The sequence below is a fragment of the Athene noctua genome, chromosome 1, assembly GCF_965140245.1.
Source record: "Athene noctua chromosome 1, bAthNoc1.hap1.1, whole genome shotgun sequence".
NCBI lineage: Eukaryota > Metazoa > Chordata > Aves > Strigiformes > Strigidae > Athene > Athene noctua.
Window position 1 is genome coordinate 161306047 of NC_134037.1, and position 21109 is coordinate 161327155.

At 42.6% G+C, this 21109-nt stretch overlaps 1 protein-coding gene across 4 annotated transcripts in view; it reads right to left on the reverse strand.

Moving 5' to 3' along the window:
• GRIK1 (glutamate ionotropic receptor kainate type subunit 1) overlaps positions 1-8246 on the reverse strand; it is a 175595-nt gene extending 167349 nt beyond the window's left edge. For 2 of the 4 annotated variants that reach the window (XM_074902540.1, XM_074902569.1), the window contains exon 1: positions 8012-8245. In XM_074902540.1, the coding sequence (XP_074758641.1) occupies positions 8012-8141 (130 nt within the window). In that variant the 5' untranslated portion in view covers positions 8142-8245. Of the gene's footprint in view, positions 1-8011 lie in introns of all 4 variants that reach the window. The other 2 variants (XM_074902559.1, XM_074902549.1) reach the window with 2 other exon arrangements.
• Between the last annotated feature and the right edge of the window lie 12863 nt (positions 8247-21109).

The window sequence follows — 21109 nt, forward strand, 5'->3', positions numbered from 1 at the left end:
TTAGGATATGCTGAGCTGACATACAGACTGCCATTACCTGCAGAAACAGCCGTGGCAGATTAGGCAAGCCTAATTACTCACCTGGGGATCTGGCTTGCATGCTGAGGACACTAATGACACTTCTCTTCCTGGGAGGGGAAGGGGAGGTGATCTTTAGTAGAAGTGAGTGGCAGCAAGATCCATATAAACATCCCAGCAAGACTCTGCTCCATTGCTCATCCCAGGGGAAGGGGAGAATAAAATCCTATTTTCAAACATTTTTTCTTCTTTTTGTATAGCTACCTAACACTGTTCTTTCAAAAAGCATTTTTTTTCTAAACCCTTTGATCCACAGCACACGCTAGTGTCTTTTCCTACTCATTCTGTCCAAAACATTTAGAATTGAAAAGACTAAATAAAAAGCCTACAGTGTAGTGAATAGCTCTTACTATATCTTAGCATGCTTGTTATTTTATTTTTTTTTTTAAAAAGTGCTGCGTTTTTGTTGGCTTTGGTTTGTTGGGGATTTTTTTTGTTTGTAGGACAGCATGCAAAATCACAGTGATTTTAAGGTCTCAGTGATATACCACTGAATTCAGAGAGGGCTCTGTTACTTCTCTACCCGAGAGCCAAACCTCAGCATCTGTGGTAACATTTCTAGCAGAAGTGTCACTTTGGACATAACGGCTGTGGGAAGATTTGCTGCTTCTTCATATGTAGGTAAAACAATGAGTTTTGCACACTTGCTCATTCAAAACAAGTCCTGCTCCATATTTCTGGAGGTACTTCTGCACTCTTGACTGTCACTTCCACCTACTCAGCATTGCACCAGGACCTCCATGCCATTTAGCAATATGGAAGGATGGCTGATCTTGAACCCCAGCCAGAATCAATGTGCTGTAAACATAATTTTCCTTGAAATAGACCAAGTTTACATGTGCAGATCTGATGGCGGAATGTGGCAACAATTTCAATGCTAACAGAATTTATAATGCTCCTCTTTTAAACTTGAGGTGTGGTGCAGTCTGAAAGCCCAAGGGAAAAAACAACTAGAAGGTGCAATTGTAAAGAGCCTGACAGACCCAAAAAAAGAAGCTCAAAACTGAGCTTTTGAGAATGCTTCTGTTTGTCCATGCTGCTGGGCCACATAACTGAATCACATTTCCCAGTATTTGGGCCACCCTAATATAGTGTCTCAGTACAGGTAAAGCTGTACAGATAATACAAGAAACTTTCTGCACTGTCAGAGGAATAAAAAAAAAAAAAAAAAAGATACTTTAGCAGTCCTATCAGATACTCACTCCTCTAGCTGAAATGAAAAAGATGACTATTTGGAATAATGAAACAGCTTTAATTTTGAATTTTGATTTTTTTTCTCTGTGAAAGCAAATTCATCATTTGAAAGCTAATCATTTTCTAGATAATACTGTATCACCTTCAGCAGAAAGAGAAAGAAAGAGAGAGGGACAGGAATTAACATTCCCCCTGCAAAGCTTTTCCAAAATTATAAACTCATTACTGCAAACTAAAATCTAAAGTCAACTAAAAACTAGGACATACTGGGCTTGCGGGTTACAGATCCAAAGCTGTGGAGTAAAACTAATCAGTTCTTGGATAGGATTTTATTTTCTTTTTTTTTTTTTTTTTTTTTTTTTTTTACTGCAGTACAATCTATAGTCTAGTTGGTCAAATCAAGCCTTTCCAAGAAAAGAAGATTAGAGGCAGTTGTTTAAAATATTGGGGGGGGGGGTGTGGGGGGGTGGTGTGTGTGTGGCAGCGGCACGCAGAGCAGGATTTAAGCTTTATTACCGACCAGGATATACAAAATAGGCTGTAATGAAAAAACAGTATTGATATTGTACTTGCAGTCTGAATGCAAAATGTTAAGTGAAGACAGGGCCATATGGAGGAGCTTATAGTTACAGCAAGAACTGATGCTGAGGCAAATGCCTTCTGAATAAGTGAAATTAGGCGTTATAGGAAAGCCACAGCAATTTAAAAAAAAATTATTACACCTGAACACTATAAATAGGCTATTAAGCGAGAAATGAAATTCAGATAAATTTTATTTTATTTTATTTATAAGGATTGTTTCTCCTGCAATGATCACTGTACTGCACATGAATTGTTAATTGAAAAAGTACTAGGGTAACTATCAACCATTCCGCAAAAACAAAATGTCTGATGAAAAATCCTTATCCTTTGGCAAAAATTCATCAATTTCATTGTTTTGAAGATTTCATTTTGTATTTCACCAAAATCTTAACTGTCTGAACTGATCACATGTGTTACATAAACGCATTTGAAGCCTTGGTGAACCACAGCAGGATGTCCTATTTATCTGCCTACCTGGAGCTTACTGCAGCGCTATGGACCTATTTTGCACAGGGGCACATTAGGATACACCTCGCATAAGTTAAGAGAAAAATACTGCAGCACAGATATCAATGCCCTGGCTTGCTTTCCATTTCATTTTCCTATAACCAATTTGACTTTCCACCAAGATAGCTACATGAAATTTGCCGTAGTTAACCACATATCTCCCAAGATGTGAAATGCAGGACTGATGTAAATTCGTGACATATTTTCAAAATGTTTCTATCTCCCCTAGTACTGTCTAAACCATCCTAGCTCTGGTCCAAGACAGACAAATCCAGCCTTGCTTCCTTAGTTCTCATTTTCTGGTCTCAAGAACTTTCTGTTGCTGTTCTCCATCAACCTTTACTGACAAGTGGTCCAGGACAGAAGCAGCTTGAGCTTGGTGTTCTTAATACAGCCCTGAGCAGCTGGTTGCCTGCTGCATAATCATCAAGCTACAGTATTATAGTCTCTTTGAAGACTATCATGTGCCTTTACAGCTCATCTATTTCATGCTAAAGCAGATATTTAGGACGTAGGTATACTCTGACAACAGAGATGCAAACTGCCAATTTTCTGGAAAGTGAAGGTCTTCTCTATAGTTTCTTCAAATTCTGCACAGCGCTTTACACCACCCAGTGATACGGACATTCTGGCCACAGCACAGCCATCCAGCAAACACCCGTACTGAGGCATCCAGAGCTGACGGTGTAGCGGGTCACCACAACGCTGATGAGCTTCATGGACTCCGTGACTACCATTGCTTGGCCTTGAGACTGAGCTCCAGAAATGTTCTGTAGAGTGCACTTGGATAAAACAAGAGCTAAAGATGTGTCAGATCCTACCTGCCATTAGGAAGGGTAGTAAGTAGGTAGGTCAGTCAGGGGAATTACAAAAGTTTCACCATTCTCAATATATTAATGTCCAGGCAGCTATTCAGGCATTAAAACCAGCATAGCTCCCTTGAGTTCAATAAAAGGATGCCCATTTACATCAGCTGAGCACTGGCTTCACAACTTTTTCATATACCCCAGCGGAGCAACCCAGCATAGCAAACGCCTGCCGCGCTATAAAAGCCTGGAAATACAATGGTATGGAAGCCAAAGTAATCCACCCCTCTGCATCATCCAGCCTAAATGGCAGAACACAAAGAAATCACCCATGAGATTTTGTTTTTAATAATTTAGGGTGAAACCATGCAAATCATTATACAGTCAAGTGTTTTCCCTGAGCTCCCTGTATGCACTGAGGCTGCTCGGCTCCACTGACCTTTTGTTGCACAAGTATAGACTAGCAGGAGTGCCCTACTAAGGTGCTGGCAATACATTTTTCATCTGCCTTTGATAGGGTATTTTTAACTTGATTAACCATTTAAAGAATGCAAGCCAAATGTTGCACTGTCTCACACTTGCACGGTACTGTGAAATCCAATGAGGAGGGAGATGAATAAGAATTAACGTTTGGACATACTGGTAGCAATCCTTTAGAAATATTTGTAGCAAAATAGTTTTCTGTTAAGCGTTAAGGAAATTTAGGCAAATTGTACTACAGTGAAATGATAAACCACTGAGCATTCAGGATCTAGTGAACAAAATGTAGTTAATGCCTCATCATCTAACGATTGAAAAATGCAGTCCCACTTCCAACAATATTATGGAACAGAATAATTTGTAGACACCTAGTATGAAATAGTTTTGAAAATTAACATTTTTAATTATGTTCGATTATGATAGAGACTTTCCAAATACAGTTTTTGCCATGTCACACTGGTGAAGCTCAAATGTGTATTAATATCATTCCATTCACAAACAAAATCTCAAAAAGAGTTGACAAAAAGTAATAAATTTGCAGTGAAATGAATTAGGTTTTTGTCTTTATCATCCTTACAGTGTGGGAATGGTCATATCAGGCAGGAAAAAAATCTTACAGCTCTAGTCCTGCTTGGGGAAATATAGACATATTTTGAAATTTATATTGAAATTTTCCACTTATTAGAAAATAATATTTTGCAGGCTAGGTTGACTTATGTGTGTCTGGTTTAAATCTGTATTTCTTGACTGGAGACAAATATTATGGGGCTAATCCTGCACCCACTAAACCACTGGGAATTTTGCTTAAATGAGGAATAAATCAGTGCAGAGTATAATCCCATACTTAAATATTCCATTTAACTACAGAAACACACAAATTACTGAAAATTACTTCTGGTAGGAACTGAAGGGTATCTATTTCATCACCTAGAGCAATTTCTATGAAATCTAAAAATTACTCATTTGCTCATTTTTAGGAGTTGTTAGAGATTAAGTCCAAGATTCATCTACATATAACTTCCTACAGGTATTTGCTGAAAATTGCCACATTCTCTTTTTAATTAACTCCAGTGATATGTTAATAACTTGCATAGTTTCTCAACTATTGGTTAGTTCTAACCCAGAGTGTAGTTTGAATGACTACCATTTATAATTTTTCATGTAATATCACTGAAGTATATTCTTATAACCTAGTCATAAATTGTAATGGCCTTAAGGACATACGGTATTAACAAATAAATTTTGTTGCTGCTGAGATTTCAGTGCTTTGGAAGCTGTTTCTGCAACTTGGCACCTGCTTATCTTAATTTATATTCTTCCTTCTGTTATTTAAGTTCATATATTTTATACAAGTGGTACAAGTAGGATAGATAAGAAAAGTAGGTTGACTCAGTGTAAAAACTAGAAATTCCTTAGTATTAAATCAAAAATATTAAGTTCATGAACTTTAAATATACCTTTATATAATATAGTCTAATGGACTATGTGTAGATAAAGATGGTATTTCCTTGGACAGCTCTATTATTTCATATATCAAGGGAAAAGCTTTTTAACTTGAAAGAAATACTTAGTAAGACACTAAAATTTAAGTATTGTATTACCTAAAACTAAAAACTATATATTATCTCAAAATCCATTATTTTATCCTCATGAGTTGGTTTTACTGGTCACATTGCCATCCTTCATTTTCTTGTTTAGAGGGCTAGAAAAGTAGTCATTAGCTAGACGTTGAGAAATAGCTAGAATTTCTATCACTCGCATGTTCTTTCTCAACTAATTAAATGCCATTTCTTTGTATTATGCGACAGAAAAAAAAAAAAAATAAAAATCGAAAAGCTCCCTAACAATGGAAAATGCAGTTTAACTACCAGTGTACTAATTCAGGTGCAAACTGCTGCCCCATTGTATAGCAGTGCTTTCCTTTCTTTAATTAACTAAAACCTGAAGAAGAAAATCTGATGGCTTAATAGCATTGCCTTCACTGTCAGAAATGTTTTGGGATTATTTTAGTATGTTATCACAAAGAGTGTTGGAGCAGTTATTGCCATTACTTCTGTTTGTCACCTCTAAGAGTGACAGATTCCACAGAGAAACTTGGTGCTGTTAATGGATGTGAAGGATAAATATTTTATAACATCATTACTTTATAGGCAGGATAACTATAATAAGAAGAATACATTTAATATTTTATGTATTCACAACCATGTAACACACAAGGAGCATTTACTCTCTGGCAGCATCTCTTTGGATGTGTATTTGGTTGCTGTGATTGAAAGCTGAGCAGGTTGTCATACTTCTCATTGTTTATATTGTGGCGGAAGTAACAGAGTCGAATCAGTACCAGGGTACCATGGCTGCGTGCATGACAGAGTGTAACCGAACCAGAGGTACACGCACATCTTGCAGCAGAGAGTCTCTACAGACCACACAGAGCAATTTTAGGGAAAAGCAACGTGGGCAACTGCCTGGGCGCCTCGCTAGACCAAACAGAAGCAGCAAAGCAAGTTATGCAACGGGGAGGTTGACAGAGGGAGGAGTGCACACCCTAAATCTCCCTCTGGGTCCTGCAATGCTGATGCCAGCTGCGAAGCCGAGGGTCCATCAGGCACAGAGCTAAGCATTTAGACTACGTTCACATAAATATGTTTCCCTTTAAACTCTGGCATGGTCCTTTTACCTTCAGAGGCTATTCCCTTTCAAGCTAAGCAAGTTAAGGCTGCCCAGTAGCAGTAATGATGCTTGTGCATTTCCAAAGCAATCTGGTGTAGCGTGTGGCTAAGTTATTTGAACATGGTTTACTTTCTTTCACAAGTTTCGTTGGCCCTGAATTTACCCGTCTGTGAGAGCAGAAAGCTTTACATCTCATGTGCTCTGTGCCTGTGCACAGACGTTGCCCTCAGCTCCAAACGGGGGACGGTTACACTGTAGTGGTGAGCAGAGAAACAGCAAACTTCACCTGCATCCCGTGAGAAAAAAGTGAGCATACACTGAATACGGACAGTTACGAACTTACTATAGATTTTCAGCTCTAAGGCGCTGGGTGCCTTCAGCTTTTCTTCCCCCTTGCCCCCGCCCTGCCTTTGCTCAGCACTTTGAGGGACTGAGCCCCTTAATTTATTTAAATGTTTCAGTCATCGGGTCTCTTGTTCTCAAAGCATACGAGGAGCCTGCCTCTTGATGTTTAAAGGATCACTGGTGTGAGGAAAGCTGAGTGGCGTTAACGCTTGCCAGGTCAAAAGGCATCAATCTTTTACTCCGCACCACAGGAACTCGCCTTCAGGAACGCATCTCCCCGGGTGGCATAAACAGCTTCTTTTCTCTCTCTCTTTTTTTTTTTTTTTTTTTTTTTTCCCCCTCCATGTTCAGTGTTTGTCAAGCAAAAGAGGGATAGGCAGAGAAACAGAAGTGTGACAGATTCTGCCTACACCCTTTCCACAGTTTTTCCTAACCCCTAACTCTTTTGATACTTTGTATTCACCGTCTCACTTGACTGACACAAGAAACCCACTGTAGGGAGAGAGGCTTCCTGTGAACTGAGCCCCGTTTCCATGGTGCGGAGTTTTCTACTTAAAAATAAATCCCCGTTTTCTGGGGCTACACGTATGTACAGCGCTCGCGGAGCTCCCGCCACCCCTGGGTTGGGAGCCGAGGGCAAAGCAGGGCAAACGCATTCCCCGTCCTAAAGGCTGCGCCCCGCATGCTACAGCTACCTGCTCTCCGGACCGACCCAGGACACCCCTGCACTTGCCGCCGTGCTTTTTAAGGTCACGGAACCGTCCCTGCGCCCCCCGCCGCGGGGGGAGAGCGGCACTTCGCACCCGCGGAGCGCCTCAGCGCTGGGGGACACCCGCCCCGCCCGCGGCCACAGCCCCGAGCGGCTCCCGGGATGCTCGCCCCGGCCCCGCTCCGCTCCGCCGGCATCCCCGCGCCCAACTTCCCCGCGTCCCGCCGCCGTGCACCGCGGCAAACTTTCGGGAGCGGCATCCGCGGAGCCCCGCAGAGCCCGGCAGCCGAGCAAACGGGGCGGGCTCAGCCCCGCTCCCCGGCAAACGCCCCGCCGAGGAAACCCGCGGGCTGGGGGCAGCCCAGCCGCCGTCGTCCGCAGCCCCGGCCCCGGCGCAGCGGCTCCACGCGGGCTGCGCCGAGCCCCGCGCCCCGCGGGAAGTACGCGGGTCCCACTACCCCGGCACAAGCAACACCCGCGCAGCGCCCAGGGCGGGAGGGAGGGGAAGAGCCGAGGGAGGGGAAGAGCCCAGGGGCGAGAAGCCCCCTACGCCGCCGCCGCCCGCCCCGGCGGCGGGAGCCGGCGGAGCGCAGCGCTGCGCGGCGCGGCGCGGCGCGCAGGGCCCGCGGGCGGCACTCACCGATCCGCAGCACTTGCTGGCTGCTCCGGGGCAGGCCGGCCGAGGCGCAGAGCAGCACGAAGAGGAGCCCCCCGCCGCCGCCGCCCGGGGCCGGGCGCAGGGGCCACCGCGGGCCGAGGGCGCTCGCCATGCTCCGCGCCCGCCTCAGTTCATGCCGGGCTCCGCGGGTGCGGGGCGCGGGCGGCTACCCCCGGCAGGGCCGGCTGCGCGCCGCCGCTCCGCGCCGCCCGCCCATGGCGCGGGGGCTCCGCGCCCGCCGCCCGCGCTCCCGCCGCTGCTGCGCTGCGCTGCGCCGCCACCCGCGGCTCCCGCCGCCCCGCTGCCCTCGCCCCCCGCCGCCGCCGCCGCCGGGAGGGGAGGGGAGGGACGGGGCGGGAGGCGGCGGCTCCTCCCGCGGGGCGGCCCCGGGCGGGGCGAGGCAGATCCGGGGCTGACCGGGACGGGCGGCGTGGCGGGGCATCACGGACACGGGGACGGACACGGGGACGGGGGGGGGCACACCCACACAGAACTGTCCTGCTGCTCCCCGGGCCCGCCGGACCCGCGCTGGGCAGGGCAGGGACAGGGGAAGGGGCAGGAGAAGGGACAGGGACAGGTACAGGGCAGTGTCAGGGAGAGGGTCAGAGCTGCTCCCTGCCCCCGGTCCCGCCAGCCCACTCGCCCCGCGGGGTGCGCGCCCCGTGGGCCTGTGCCCCCATCGGCCCGGGGGAAGCTTTCACCCCGCCAACCGTGTCCTTCAGCCCCACAGCTTCTGCTTTTTTACCTCCCCGTTATATGCGGGTTTGAAACGCAGCCAAGAGGCAAAGCTGGAGAAGGAGGCCCCTGTATGTCCGCAGGTCCCTTTCTGGGGGGACAGGCATGGGATAAGACAGTGGTGCCCAGTATCTGGAGGCTGAGGGACACCTGTGGGCACAAGGTAGAGGGAAGGCAGCACTTTCTGCAGTTTGTCTGCTACCCTGGACCTCTACAACGAAGTGAGGGACAGGAGACGTGTTCCCACAGTGCATGCGTGTCCCCAGACGTGACAGGAGCCTCCGCAAAGGGCCTGCAGGGCTGCTCACCTGGGACCAGGAGTTCACAGAGTTCAGGTGATGAAAACTCAAGACTGATTTTGAACCTTTGGGCACAGGGACCATAACACTGCCTGTCCTTGGTTTGGCCAGTGGATAGGTTTTCCCCGGGGACTAGATGTTCTTAAATTATGGGTCCTGAGCTGATCTGAAAAAATAAAAAAAGTAATAGGAGAATGACTCCCACCTAGCAACAGAACCAAAATTGCATAGCTGAGATCCAAAATTGAACTAATTTAAATTTGTTTATTTTGTATTCCTTACCAGTCTGTCTAACTATTGTTCCAGAAATGAACTCCTTGGAGCAGTCGCAGCACATGCTGAAGTGCAATGGAAATGCAGGCGTCTACATTCTATCTCCCAGTCAGTCTCAAATGTTTCCTGAAAAGCTTGCCTCTACTGTTCACAAAGCAATTTAGGCTATTCCGGAGTTCTCACTACTGAGATTCCCAGACAGGAGACTAGTTAGTGCTCCGCTTTACATTTCGTACAGCACGTTTTACATGCATCTTGGAGAATTTTTGCCCGTGATGTTTATTTTTTGTTTGTTTATCTGAGAGACCTCCTTACCTTAGGAACAGAGCTAAATCCACCAGCAGGCACAAGCTCCCTGCCAGCCCCCAGAGTGACACAGCTACATTTCCCGTTAGCTTTCATGCCTCGTCTCCTTCTCCCTGCCATGGTGCCAGCACGTAGCTCGGCCTGTGCCTCCTCTGGGGCCACCACTGCTCCGCAACTCTGTGTGTCAGCTTCGGACATCAGCATCACTTCTCTGGCCCCGCGCCCACTTTCGCAGCCCTGTGTCACCAGCCGCCCTCATCTCCTGCTCCTGCGGGATGTGCCCTAACTGAGGGTGAGAGACAGGCTCAGCCGGCACCCTCGCCTGGCTCACACACATCACACCAGCTAAAGGTGACAATTACTTTAAATCACTAGTGTGGTTAATAACTACACTGTATGCTCTCGTGTAGGAGGCAGAAAAGCAGTCCTTCAGGCCACCCTGGACTGGACTGAATGGCTCGGTAATTTTGTACAATTTTATAATCTGTCATTGCCTTTTGCCTTTCAAATCGCTATACATAAAACAAGGTGTACCTCTCCTAATCTGGGAAAATCCCAGCCACTGAGCAATGGCTAATAACAGCTACCCTTCGGGTACACATTCTTCCACTGTACAGAACCGTGCAGTAGAAGTATCTCTGACTGGACTGGCAAGTCTCATTTCACAGTCATGCTGGCATGGCAAGTAACAGTGATACAACAGCACATACCGGTTGGTATTTGGAAAAGGAAAGTCATGTAAGTTCCACTTGACTAAGAAATGGTACTATTTTGGAGGAAAACAAGGAAAAAATTTCATCAGGAAAATACACCTACTGATAGTTTCAAAACCACTTGTCCTCAGCGTAAATGGGTTCTTGCAAAAGTCAAACACACCTCAGCATTCATTTCAGTGAGATAAGAAGTTGACCAGAACTATATACTTTTGAAAATACCACTGATTCTAGTCTTCTACTTCTTTGAAGCCCTTAAGAACATAGACTGAACAGAATGGGAAAAATAAGAGCTTAGTAATGACTGTGAGAGGGTAGCAGAGGTCTGTGGACACTTGTTACCAGTAGCAGAAACCTGAACAGCTCAAACTCTGCTAACCCCTTATGGCAGGAGTGACTCACAGGAAAGTTGAAAGAGGTACTAGTTTCCGATTCAGGGTGTGGCCAAGTGTTACCTAGGTTGTATTCCACAGCTTTGTACATAAAGAGCAATGACTTTTAAGAAACTACAAACAATTATGGGAAAATGGTCTGCAATACTGCAAAGGCTGGCCAAATTTTAAAATTAAAAAGAGTCCATTTGTTATTGTGGAAAATCTTTTTTGCTCAGTTTTTCTCGTTTTATTTGTGTAGATGACCCCTGTGTCCTGTACTGATTGGAGCAGACATGGAGTGAAAGGCTGTGTTTTCACAGTTCTTCACAGGAAAACAGGGGAAGAAGGAGAGGGTTTTTAAACTGCACACTCTGAGTTTTAAAACATTTCCTCTTCTGAAAATAGTTCTGAAAAAAATGTTTTAGAATTAGAAATGGACCATTTTGAAACAGAAAAGGATGGAAAGTTTTAAAGTGACTGAAATTTCTCTAGAATTATCTTCCACGTTTCTAATTTTACAGTAAACCCTAATCCATACAGCAATTCTGTTGCTTGCAGGATAGTAAATCAGCCAGTAAGGCTGTCTATCCCAGAAAATAATGGCATGCTTTAGAAGGAGTGTTGTTTTACTTCTGGCAGATATTTTAAAAAGAGAATTCTCAGTAGATTTCATCTTACTGGTCTCCAGTTATCAATATTCTCGAATCTTTAATGTCCTTTCAGACTTCGTTCAGAAAGAGTAGGGGAAAAGCCCAGGTCTCTTGCCAATCTTTTTTCTCCCAGTTAAGCAAGTTTGAATGTCCAGAGCTTAAGATGTGAGCTGTTGTTTAGGTCATGCAGGCTGTCACATTTGCTTAATCATTCATTGCATTGCCAATATTTAGATTAGTGTATTAGTAAGATGTGTTGAAATACCTTGAGAATGAAAGACAGTGTGCATAATAATCGAAGTCTGTTCTTATCACATAGCACATTCATATCAGAAATAGTAACACAGAGTCCTTTACACAGGAATTTGGGGTCTTTATTCTTGTTTCACAACATCAAATTCCAATTAGATAAAATGTGTAATTATTATGCAATTTGCAGTTTAAGTAATGCTATTAGGCTAATAGCTAAAAGCTTGTCTGATATCACAGCCTCATGACTGAGTCTGGGGGTGTAAACAACCTCTCACATTCTGCATTCATTTCAGAATTCTGGTTTTGAGTTTGGATGGAGTCAAAATATCAGAAGGTCACTTGTATGCCAATGAATAGGAAAACCTGGAAGTTTCCAGCAAATCTGGAAATTTTCTCAATTTCTCAGTCAAGTTCCAAGAAATTTTAGCTGTGTCATGTTGTCCTCAGAACTTTAACCAGACCTTATCTAGTGTAAGCTATTTTTTTACCGAGTTGAGGCCACAGGCTGCAGTTAGCATTCATTTGAGAAGTCTGTGTTTTTCACATGTCTCCCAACAGCCTTCTACCACCATGCAGTACAAGAGTCAGCAATAGACTGTAGAATAACTCAGTAGTAAAAGCTCCAAATGGAAACATAATGAATCAGACTTCCTCAGGTCTTTCATAACCTACTTGCAACACCTGATAACACAGAAATTGATAGCATCATCTAAAAATAACTACACCAAATCAGCATTCTGCTCTCCCAAGAAATAGTTGGGATCTTCAAAAAAATCTTTTGCTCTGAATGTACCTCAGAAAAAAAATGAAATAAAATGAAGAGTAAAAGAAGAGATAAAAGCATTCCTTTCTTGTCCTTTTCTCTTTCCACTTGCTCAAATATTTTCTTTCAAAATTATTTGCAAAATAAATAACACTCCAAAGGAGATAGAAACTGAAAGCCTAAATGATTTGTCACTTTCATCATCTCCTGAGCCCTGCCATTCATTGTGGCTCCTCTGGTTGCAGACTTGGGTTTGGCTGTTCTGTCAGCATTCAGACTTCCCTGCATGTCCTGCTGCCTCACACTTTCTCCTGTGCCTGACCACAGTGCTGCCCCTCCACAGAGACCTTGTCTCACCCAGCACTGTCATCACAGTGAACCTGTCCCACATACTGAAAAATTCTGCCACTGCCAGAGATGGGCTCTGTTCATCTGATGAACTTTGTAGAGATGGTGCAGTAGCTCAGATCCCTCCATCTCAAACACTCTCCCTCTCAGACCAACCAAATGCCCGGGTTATCTCCCACCCTCCACTCCTGTCATCTGTCCACTGACCTCTTCAATGCTTTCTGCCATTTCTTCCTCACCTCCTTGCTGTTAACTGTCCGTGTTTACACCCCCTGCAAAATTAGAGAGGAGAGGATAGGAGAGGAGAGGAGAGGAGAGGAGAGGAGAGGAGAGGAGAGGAGAGGAGAGGAGAGGAGAGGAGAGGAGAGGAATTGAATTTATCCTCCTGTTAACTGTCTGGGAACACAAACGAGCAAGCCCCAGGGTACCGTTGCCCATGAACAGCTATCCTGGGAGAGTCACTACAGAGATCTGTGGAAGGCGACATGATGAGACAAGATACCTGGTCTGCGGAGCAGAGCTGGTAGATGTGAGTGATGGAGAACCATGCTGGCATTGGCAGGAGAGAGGATAGAGCTGTTTGAGTGGAATTATTCCAGATTCCCCTGACATGCATTCAATTTTGCTTCAGCTGAAGTCAAAGATTATTTTTATAATTTTTTCTCTCTCTAAGAGCATGCTACCAAAACACCACTGAATTTCATGTGAGGAAGTTGAATTAATTTTTAAACTTAAATATGTTAAGACATGAGTATTTTCACTGAAGCATCATAACACATAAGAAAGTAAATATAAATTGTTTCTCCAGTGAAAATAGCACCATGATTACAGCAAGTTTAAACATCACATCTTAAAAAGATCTTTTTGGTTGAAGTGCTCTCTTTAGGTTCCAAATCCTATAAATGCAGTTCTCCCCTCTCTAAACTCTTTTCACTAAAAATGCTAGAGCGAATCTCTTAACAAACTAACATTGATCCACTCCATTGAACCAGTCTAACATTAATCTGCAAAACTGCTTTTCTCTGAGCAGTAGATACTTTTATCTACCATACTATTTAGCTAAAAGACATAAATAACCTGCAACTCAAATTCAACCCACTGAAAACCTTTCTCAGTCAAAGACCTATTGCATTTTTTCTCCAATATATGACACACTAGAGACTTTTTGAAAAAGAAAGCTTCTAATGTATATCCATAGAACATCCTAGCACCTCTTCTGCTGAAGAAGGGACTTTTATCAAATTCTGCTTAGTCACGTTAATAGAAATCTAGAAAGTTCCACTAAAACGAGTGAGGCCAATGTGAGCTTCCAACATTTAACCAAGAGCAATGCTACTGCCCTGAGAAGCTTGTCATATTTTCTTTTTACAGGAAAAAAAACCCTTTAGCAGATAATACAGAGAAGAATTAATACTATTTTTTATTAAACTGCACTGTTTCCCCAGTGTATATTTCTCTTTTCTGCCACTGAGTTAATATTAATTATGAGTAAGCTGGTAGGGTAAATTAATGACTGTTCCAAATCTCTACCCACTATTATTTAAATGTGTCCTAACTCATTTTTCTCCTTCCACACTCATTTCAAAAGAGTGACTTAAATGTCAAAAAGAGAGTATTTCACTTTATTATTGTAGTACCCCAGCACTGATGAAATCGAGTGGGACCTGAGGGAGAAAGGATATTATGAACCTGCTATTTTCTGCCCTTTTCTTCTTGGATTAAGAGCAGGGGAATTAGTTCCCCTGATTCTCCAGAAATATATTTTTTCCTGCTCTGATGCAGTCAGCAATGTATAAAGAGATGGGGGAACTTCTGCTTGTCCTCTCAAGGACTCCAGCAGATAGTTCACCTCTTACTACCACATGGAGCAGCTCTGGGGTGGTAGGTACCTCCCTGCTCCAGCAGATCTCAGGGGTTAATGCAAACTTTGGAGGTCCCTCAGAAGTGTCCTACTCCTTTCTGCAACTCATCCTTGTGTTGTGCAGCTCGGCCCACCCCAGACCTAAATGCCCCTACTCCCAGGGCAGCTGGACTAGTAGCAAGGAGCACCAAGAACAGTTCTGGTATTTGTAGGCCTTTTTCCACTCATCCACAGACATGAATCAGGATTTAGGCAAAAATCTTCCACTGCTTGAGAAAGACTGTAGTTTGCCTTTAACAATGAATGCTTCATTTTAAACATGTATGCTTTATATTTTGATAGCTCACATCACCATTTATGTAGCACCTGGCAAAATTAAATTCACAGAGAGCAGTAGGTTTTGTTTTTAAAGATCTGCATTTTAAGGATCACAGAAACAGTGTTTGCTCTGGGAAATCTTTATCTTTCACTTGGTATTTGCATGATCTATTTTACATATCCACAAATAATAAAATATGACGTTATCTGTGATAAAAAACAATATACAGGATTTTGACTATGTGTATAGATAAATAGGTTTAAATATATACACATATCACCACTAATTTAGAAAGCTACTTAGAAGATTTTAATATCTCCATGTTACATAATTGCATATATATATATAATATAATGTATGTATATATTATATATATGTGCATTTTTAATAATCTGAGTTACTGAGTCATATTTATTTGTATTTATTGTTTTTTCTGTGGCAATGCACAACACTTCCAGCTCAGACAGGGGTTCCATTGTCGCAGGCACATATGTGAGCAGTGCTGGAAATAAGCAGTATGCATCATTCTACCATAGCAGTCCTGCTCAGAACTCCACAATCATGTATTAGCAAACTTTCATCTACTCTCTCTATGTGTGAGAGGAATTGGCTGAATGCGGGATTGCTTGTGTTTCTTCTCCTCTTCAATCCCTAGCCACAGGGAGATCTTTTTCTCTCTATGAAAAACTTATATTCGAAAAAGTAGAGAGACGAGCAGTAAAGCACGCACCATACTTCACCTGCACAGTCAAGGAGAACATGGAAAAGCATCTTTGGCCTTCCATTTTTGACTTGATGTTGATTATGTTTAATTTTTATTAAGAGTTAGCATAAATACTAGAGGAGTAAATTAGGATACAAGTGTCAAGGAAAGGAAAGAAGTAGAAGGAAGCCTATTAAAAATTAAGGACGGAGAGGAGAAATGGGAGTCCTAGAAGGAAAGGTGAAGAAAGCAGACGGGCAAGTGGGGCTGGAGAAACAGACAATAATTATTTAGAGGTCATATATCTCAGAAACAGTATGCTTTTGTGGCTGCAACCCAAGGATCAAATAGTCCCTGAATTAGGTGCAGAGAGGCTGGCATGTGGCAGAGAGGAAGGGGAAGGATTTTATTCCTTGGCGGATGCAGAGGGAGCTTTCGTTAGTAATCTCATTTGTACTTCCCACAGTGCTAGTTGTGGTGAAATGTGAGAACCCACCTGGGCCTCTCCCTGTGCCACAGCTCAACAGGGTTATTAGTATTGATAGATAACCCGTTCCCATCGGTGGGTTTTCAGCAAGACTAGATGTCAACATTGAGACAAGTGCTTATAGACAGATGGCAGTGATGCAATGTCGCTGAGTCGTGGGTGGAATTGGAGAAACTTTCTTATTTTGGAAACTTTCCTATTTCCTCCATGTACAGATGAGGGTCATCAATATGTATTGATGAATGTGTACTTTTATATATGCAGAGAAATACAAGATCAAACATTATCCAGCCACCTTGGTGCATTTGGTTCATACAAGCTAGCCCTGCACACAGGTCCCAAATCTCGACCCATGGGGTTACACAGATCTGCCCCAGAGGGTGATGGAGGTGCGGAGCCCAATGGGGAGGACACAACTCCAGGCAAGATGGATGGGAAAAGCGGGATAACATGCCATCATGGCTCCTCTGTCACCAAGGCCATGCCATGTAAAGACACCTCTGTCACTCTACTACCTAGCATGACTAACACAGTGCTCTCCTCAGGCTAATGAACTGTATTTCTTAGTAATGCATAAAAGCTGGGGCAGCACAGTATGTCCAGTACCTTCTATTCATATGTCTGATAATGAGGTGCCTGAGCTCCTGCTCATGCCATGTGTCTAGATGACGGTAGATTGTGCAGTACAGATATTTACCCTAAGTCTAATAACAAGTTGAACAGACAGTGCCTGGAGTTTGCTCTTTGATGGTCCTCCCCTTGCAGCTAACATCATGTTGGTCTTGCTGGGACTGAGATTTAACATTTCATTTCCAGCTGTGTTCGGCTCCTTGGGGGGCTGCCCATTCCATTGACTTTGGTGTTTGGATGAAGTTCTTTCATATTCTGATGTCTGAAGTAAGCTTCTCATCTAATATACTTGCATGATTACAGAAGAAATTATACATGAAAACAGTTCCAGTATTAAATGCAACCAAGTTAAGGAGAAATGTTCTTTCAGAGTTACCCTGAAGTTCTTATGTACAAACAAATTGTTTTATCCTAAAGCCTATGCCTTAATATGATATTCTTTTATCGTTGCTTTCTTAACCCAAAGCCTACACAAGCTGCATTTCTATAAGCAACTTGTATATATTTTTAAAGTGACTCTCCTCTGCAGTGTTCAAATTTAATTTAAGCTGCTCTATTGCATCTATAAAACAATTTCTTGCATGTTTTGGTTTTTGCCTCTCATATAGATGATGATGCCATAGACCTTGGTATTAGCTTTACGTCGTGAGTGGAAAACAGTCACATTCTCCATCCTCTCCATTCCTGCCTGGGTTTTTAGTTTGTCCTGACTGCTGACTAATTCACATTCTGTCCACTCTATTGTGCTGCTGCATGAATGCGCTTTGCAACTAGCTGATGACTCTCCCATTATTTGACCCACTAGAAGCACTTTTCTGCCTTTTTTGTAGGAAACAGGAGAGGATAATACATCTCAGGCAAAATCCCTCATTTTTCTGTCTTGTGTCAAAAGTTAGGGCTGGCATCACCAGCCGCTAAAATGCCCCTTTGGAGAAAGCACTATATATAATAAGATACAAACTGGCTCTAAGCGTATCTTTTTCCTCCCTAGCCATGACACTGATAGCTCACTATGTAAATCAAAGACAGGGTCAGGAGAAGATGATCATATCTGAAACAATGATGTAATTGAGAAATCCACTGCCAGTTTTCTTTTGAGTTCTTTTGACTTGTTGTGGTTCTTAATTAGCTGGAAGTACAGGTTAATTGAAAGAACCCAGTTGATATAAGGCAACTTCTGTAGCTGTGACTATGATACTTAGTGCAGTGTCTTTTAGGAACAAATAACATACTTTCACAGGTTGAGAAGTTAATCAGCACGGTCAACCCTAATTCCTGATTCTTTCCCACTTACATAATCTATACAGTGCTGATTTTCTCACCACTATATATAGAATTTTTTTCAGTTACTTCTGCCTTTACACATTTGACCAAGGAGGAAAGAGGAATGGAAAGGTATTTCACCACTATAAACAAAATATTGGAAAAAAAAAAACCAGAAAGCTTAATTATTCTGTACCCATAAGTGGATATACTTGCAAGTCTCCCTGATTACCTATATAGATAGAATTTAGGGCAAGATAATTCAGTATAGCTCCGTTTGTCTTTGATGGACGTATGCCAGTTCATGCTACTAAGGGCACAGCTCCTTCTGGGCTACAACCCTACCACATTTTAGAATGGAATGTACCTAGAGCTGTATTAATGACAGCAAGGGAATATTAAACCTTCCAAATTGAATTTTCCCATTTGATTTAAGACTTCAGTGTTGCAAGCCAAAACAACTTAAAATCCAGACACAAAGATGTGAAATCAATCAGATTCTTATCCTGAACTTTAATATAATTCAGGGACCCAAAATCTAACCTCTCTCACTGGAAGAGTACCACTAAAAATACTGAGCTGGTGTTATCCCTTGTTGCACTGAAGGGTATTTTCAGACTGCTTAATATAATACTTAAGTTTAGCTGATGTATCTGTGGAGCAATAACATAGCCTGAGCAAATACATCTTACACCAATATCAGTGAGGTATTTGTCTTCATGGTTTGGGATTAAATTGCTGACAGTGAACTCCAAATATTTTGTTTTCTTCTTGGATTAGATATAGTACATAAAGCATGAAGAGGCCATAAACTTCGCTTATTCTTCTGATTTTTTTTGATCAGGATCCTTCACTGGTGTTCACTAAAGTAGATTTCAACTTCAGTGGAGCTGTTTGTTTTGTTCTGAGAGCTGATAATTAATGTGCACATATTCCCTGATATGTCTTATGGTTTCATTAGCTTCAGCGTGAGGCTTTTTATTAGCGTTACTATTTTTCTGATAATCTTGCTGGACCATCTTCATGTGTAAACATTTTATGAAAAATTGCTGATTGAAAACATTGACAAAAAGGAAGGAAGAAATGTTGTTAAGATACTCTAGCTAGCATGTCCTCCAAGTGTCCACTTCTGAAGATCACCTGGAATTTCTTGGAGAAGAAGCTGCTTTGGGAAGGATGAGTCAGGATGATAGATCAAGGCTAACCTCTCTGCTTGTGGTTATCCTAGGAAAGGGTGGGAATGCTTGGTTCCTGAAACTCTTGGAGACCCTTCGGTCCCTGAAGCATTTCCTCCCCAAAAAAGCACTTGCAAGTTGTCCAGTGTTCCCAGGACACAAACAAATCTGTAAAGATGTCAGACTTCATCATTAAAGCTGTTTGTGTCCTATGTACCCTTTTATCACATAAAAGCAGATCAGTGTTTTATTTTCCACATGTGGAATTTCAGACATTTTAATTGAAATCTTTCCTTCAGAGAAATGTTAGTGAATATAATCAATTGAAAATAAAATACTTCTTACTTCTGTGTTTGCATGCTGGTGTTTTCATCTGACTTTCAAAACCATTTATTTTTAATTGCATAATTTTAAAAGTTTGTAATAAATTCTAGGTTATGGGTTCTACATTCAAAACCAAGCAGCATCTCTGCTGAACCATAGAATAGCTGAGTCTGGAAGGCATCTCTTGAAATCATCTCATTCCACACCCCTGCTCAAGCAAGACCACCCAAACTAGGTTGCTCAGGCTCTTGTCCAGTCTGATTTTGAGTATCTCCCAGGACAGAGACTCCTCTGGGCAACGTGTGCCAGTATTTGATGACCCTTACAGTAAAAAATTATTTTCTTATGTTCAGAAGTTAGATGCCAAGTGAGAAGCCATCTCAAGCCAGATTAATAATGGGACAAAGGGTTTGTACTACAAAATCTTCTAGATATTTTAAAGATTTCCTCTGTGCAACAGCAAAATAAAGTAAAAAAATGTTCAGTTTCTTACTTCATTCAGAAGGAAAAGTGTGAGCCATACAAGAGGTGACCTATATACACACTTGTTTGTTGAGCTCAAAACCTTTGCTCACATCTCATAAATGGTTCATTCTCTATGATTTTCTTAAGTATCAGCATTAATTGATATTGAATGGTTATTATTCTTTGTTTACCAGGGGAAAAAGCCCCACACAACACTGTGGAAAGCATTTATATTGAAAGATCAAAGCTGGAATGATGGCTATTCCTGTATTTACAAAACAAGTGTCCTGTGTAAAATTTGACTTGTAGGAATCTCTGTTCCTCTAGCTGTTAACTACAGGGAAATACACGTAACAATCATTCCCTGTCCCAAAGGTATTCTGAGACAAACTCAGAGACTTTGATTGTGGACACAAGAGAGTTTAACATACTCTGGAACTCACACTAGGGAAACAATTCTGGGAACAGCTGCCAGGGGTTGGACTAAAGCTTCATGAACCCTATATCCTGTCTTCAGCAAGACTAGCAGCAGCCCGTAGGGAAGTAGTGTGAGAAGAAGTGTAAGAGAGGAAGATGTTGTCTGCTATTTTTCCCATCCCCCATCCCAGCTCTTCCCATCTGTGGCCCAGAGACTTCTCAGAGCATCAGTGCCTCAAGTTCAGTGGAGTTGGGATGATTTAATCCAAAGTGAAGCCCACTTTCTGACATAGTCCGTATGCATATATACACTACACATAGCTATGTTACACATTCCACAGTGCAGCTACAGCAACAGGGCAAGGAGGGCTTGAAGAGTTATGACATTTTCTAGAAAAAGATCTAGGCATGAAAAACATCTTACTGTCTTGGGGGAGTAGACTGCTGGAATGTTGTACATAGCTTTAAAACATCACTTTAATACTCTAGTTCCATTAAAAAATATCTGTGATACCAAATAAGCGCAGTGTATCTATAGCAAATCTCTTCATTTGTTGTAGGTGGTGTAGACAACTGATCTCAGTGGAAAAATCTGAGAGTGGAGAGTACTTCTCATGGTGCATAAGGCTTGCCTCCCCTCCTTATAAACACATGAAAAGGAAAAACAGACTGGTTGACAAGGAACTGGGTAAAAACCCAATCAGTTACCATACATAACAAAGA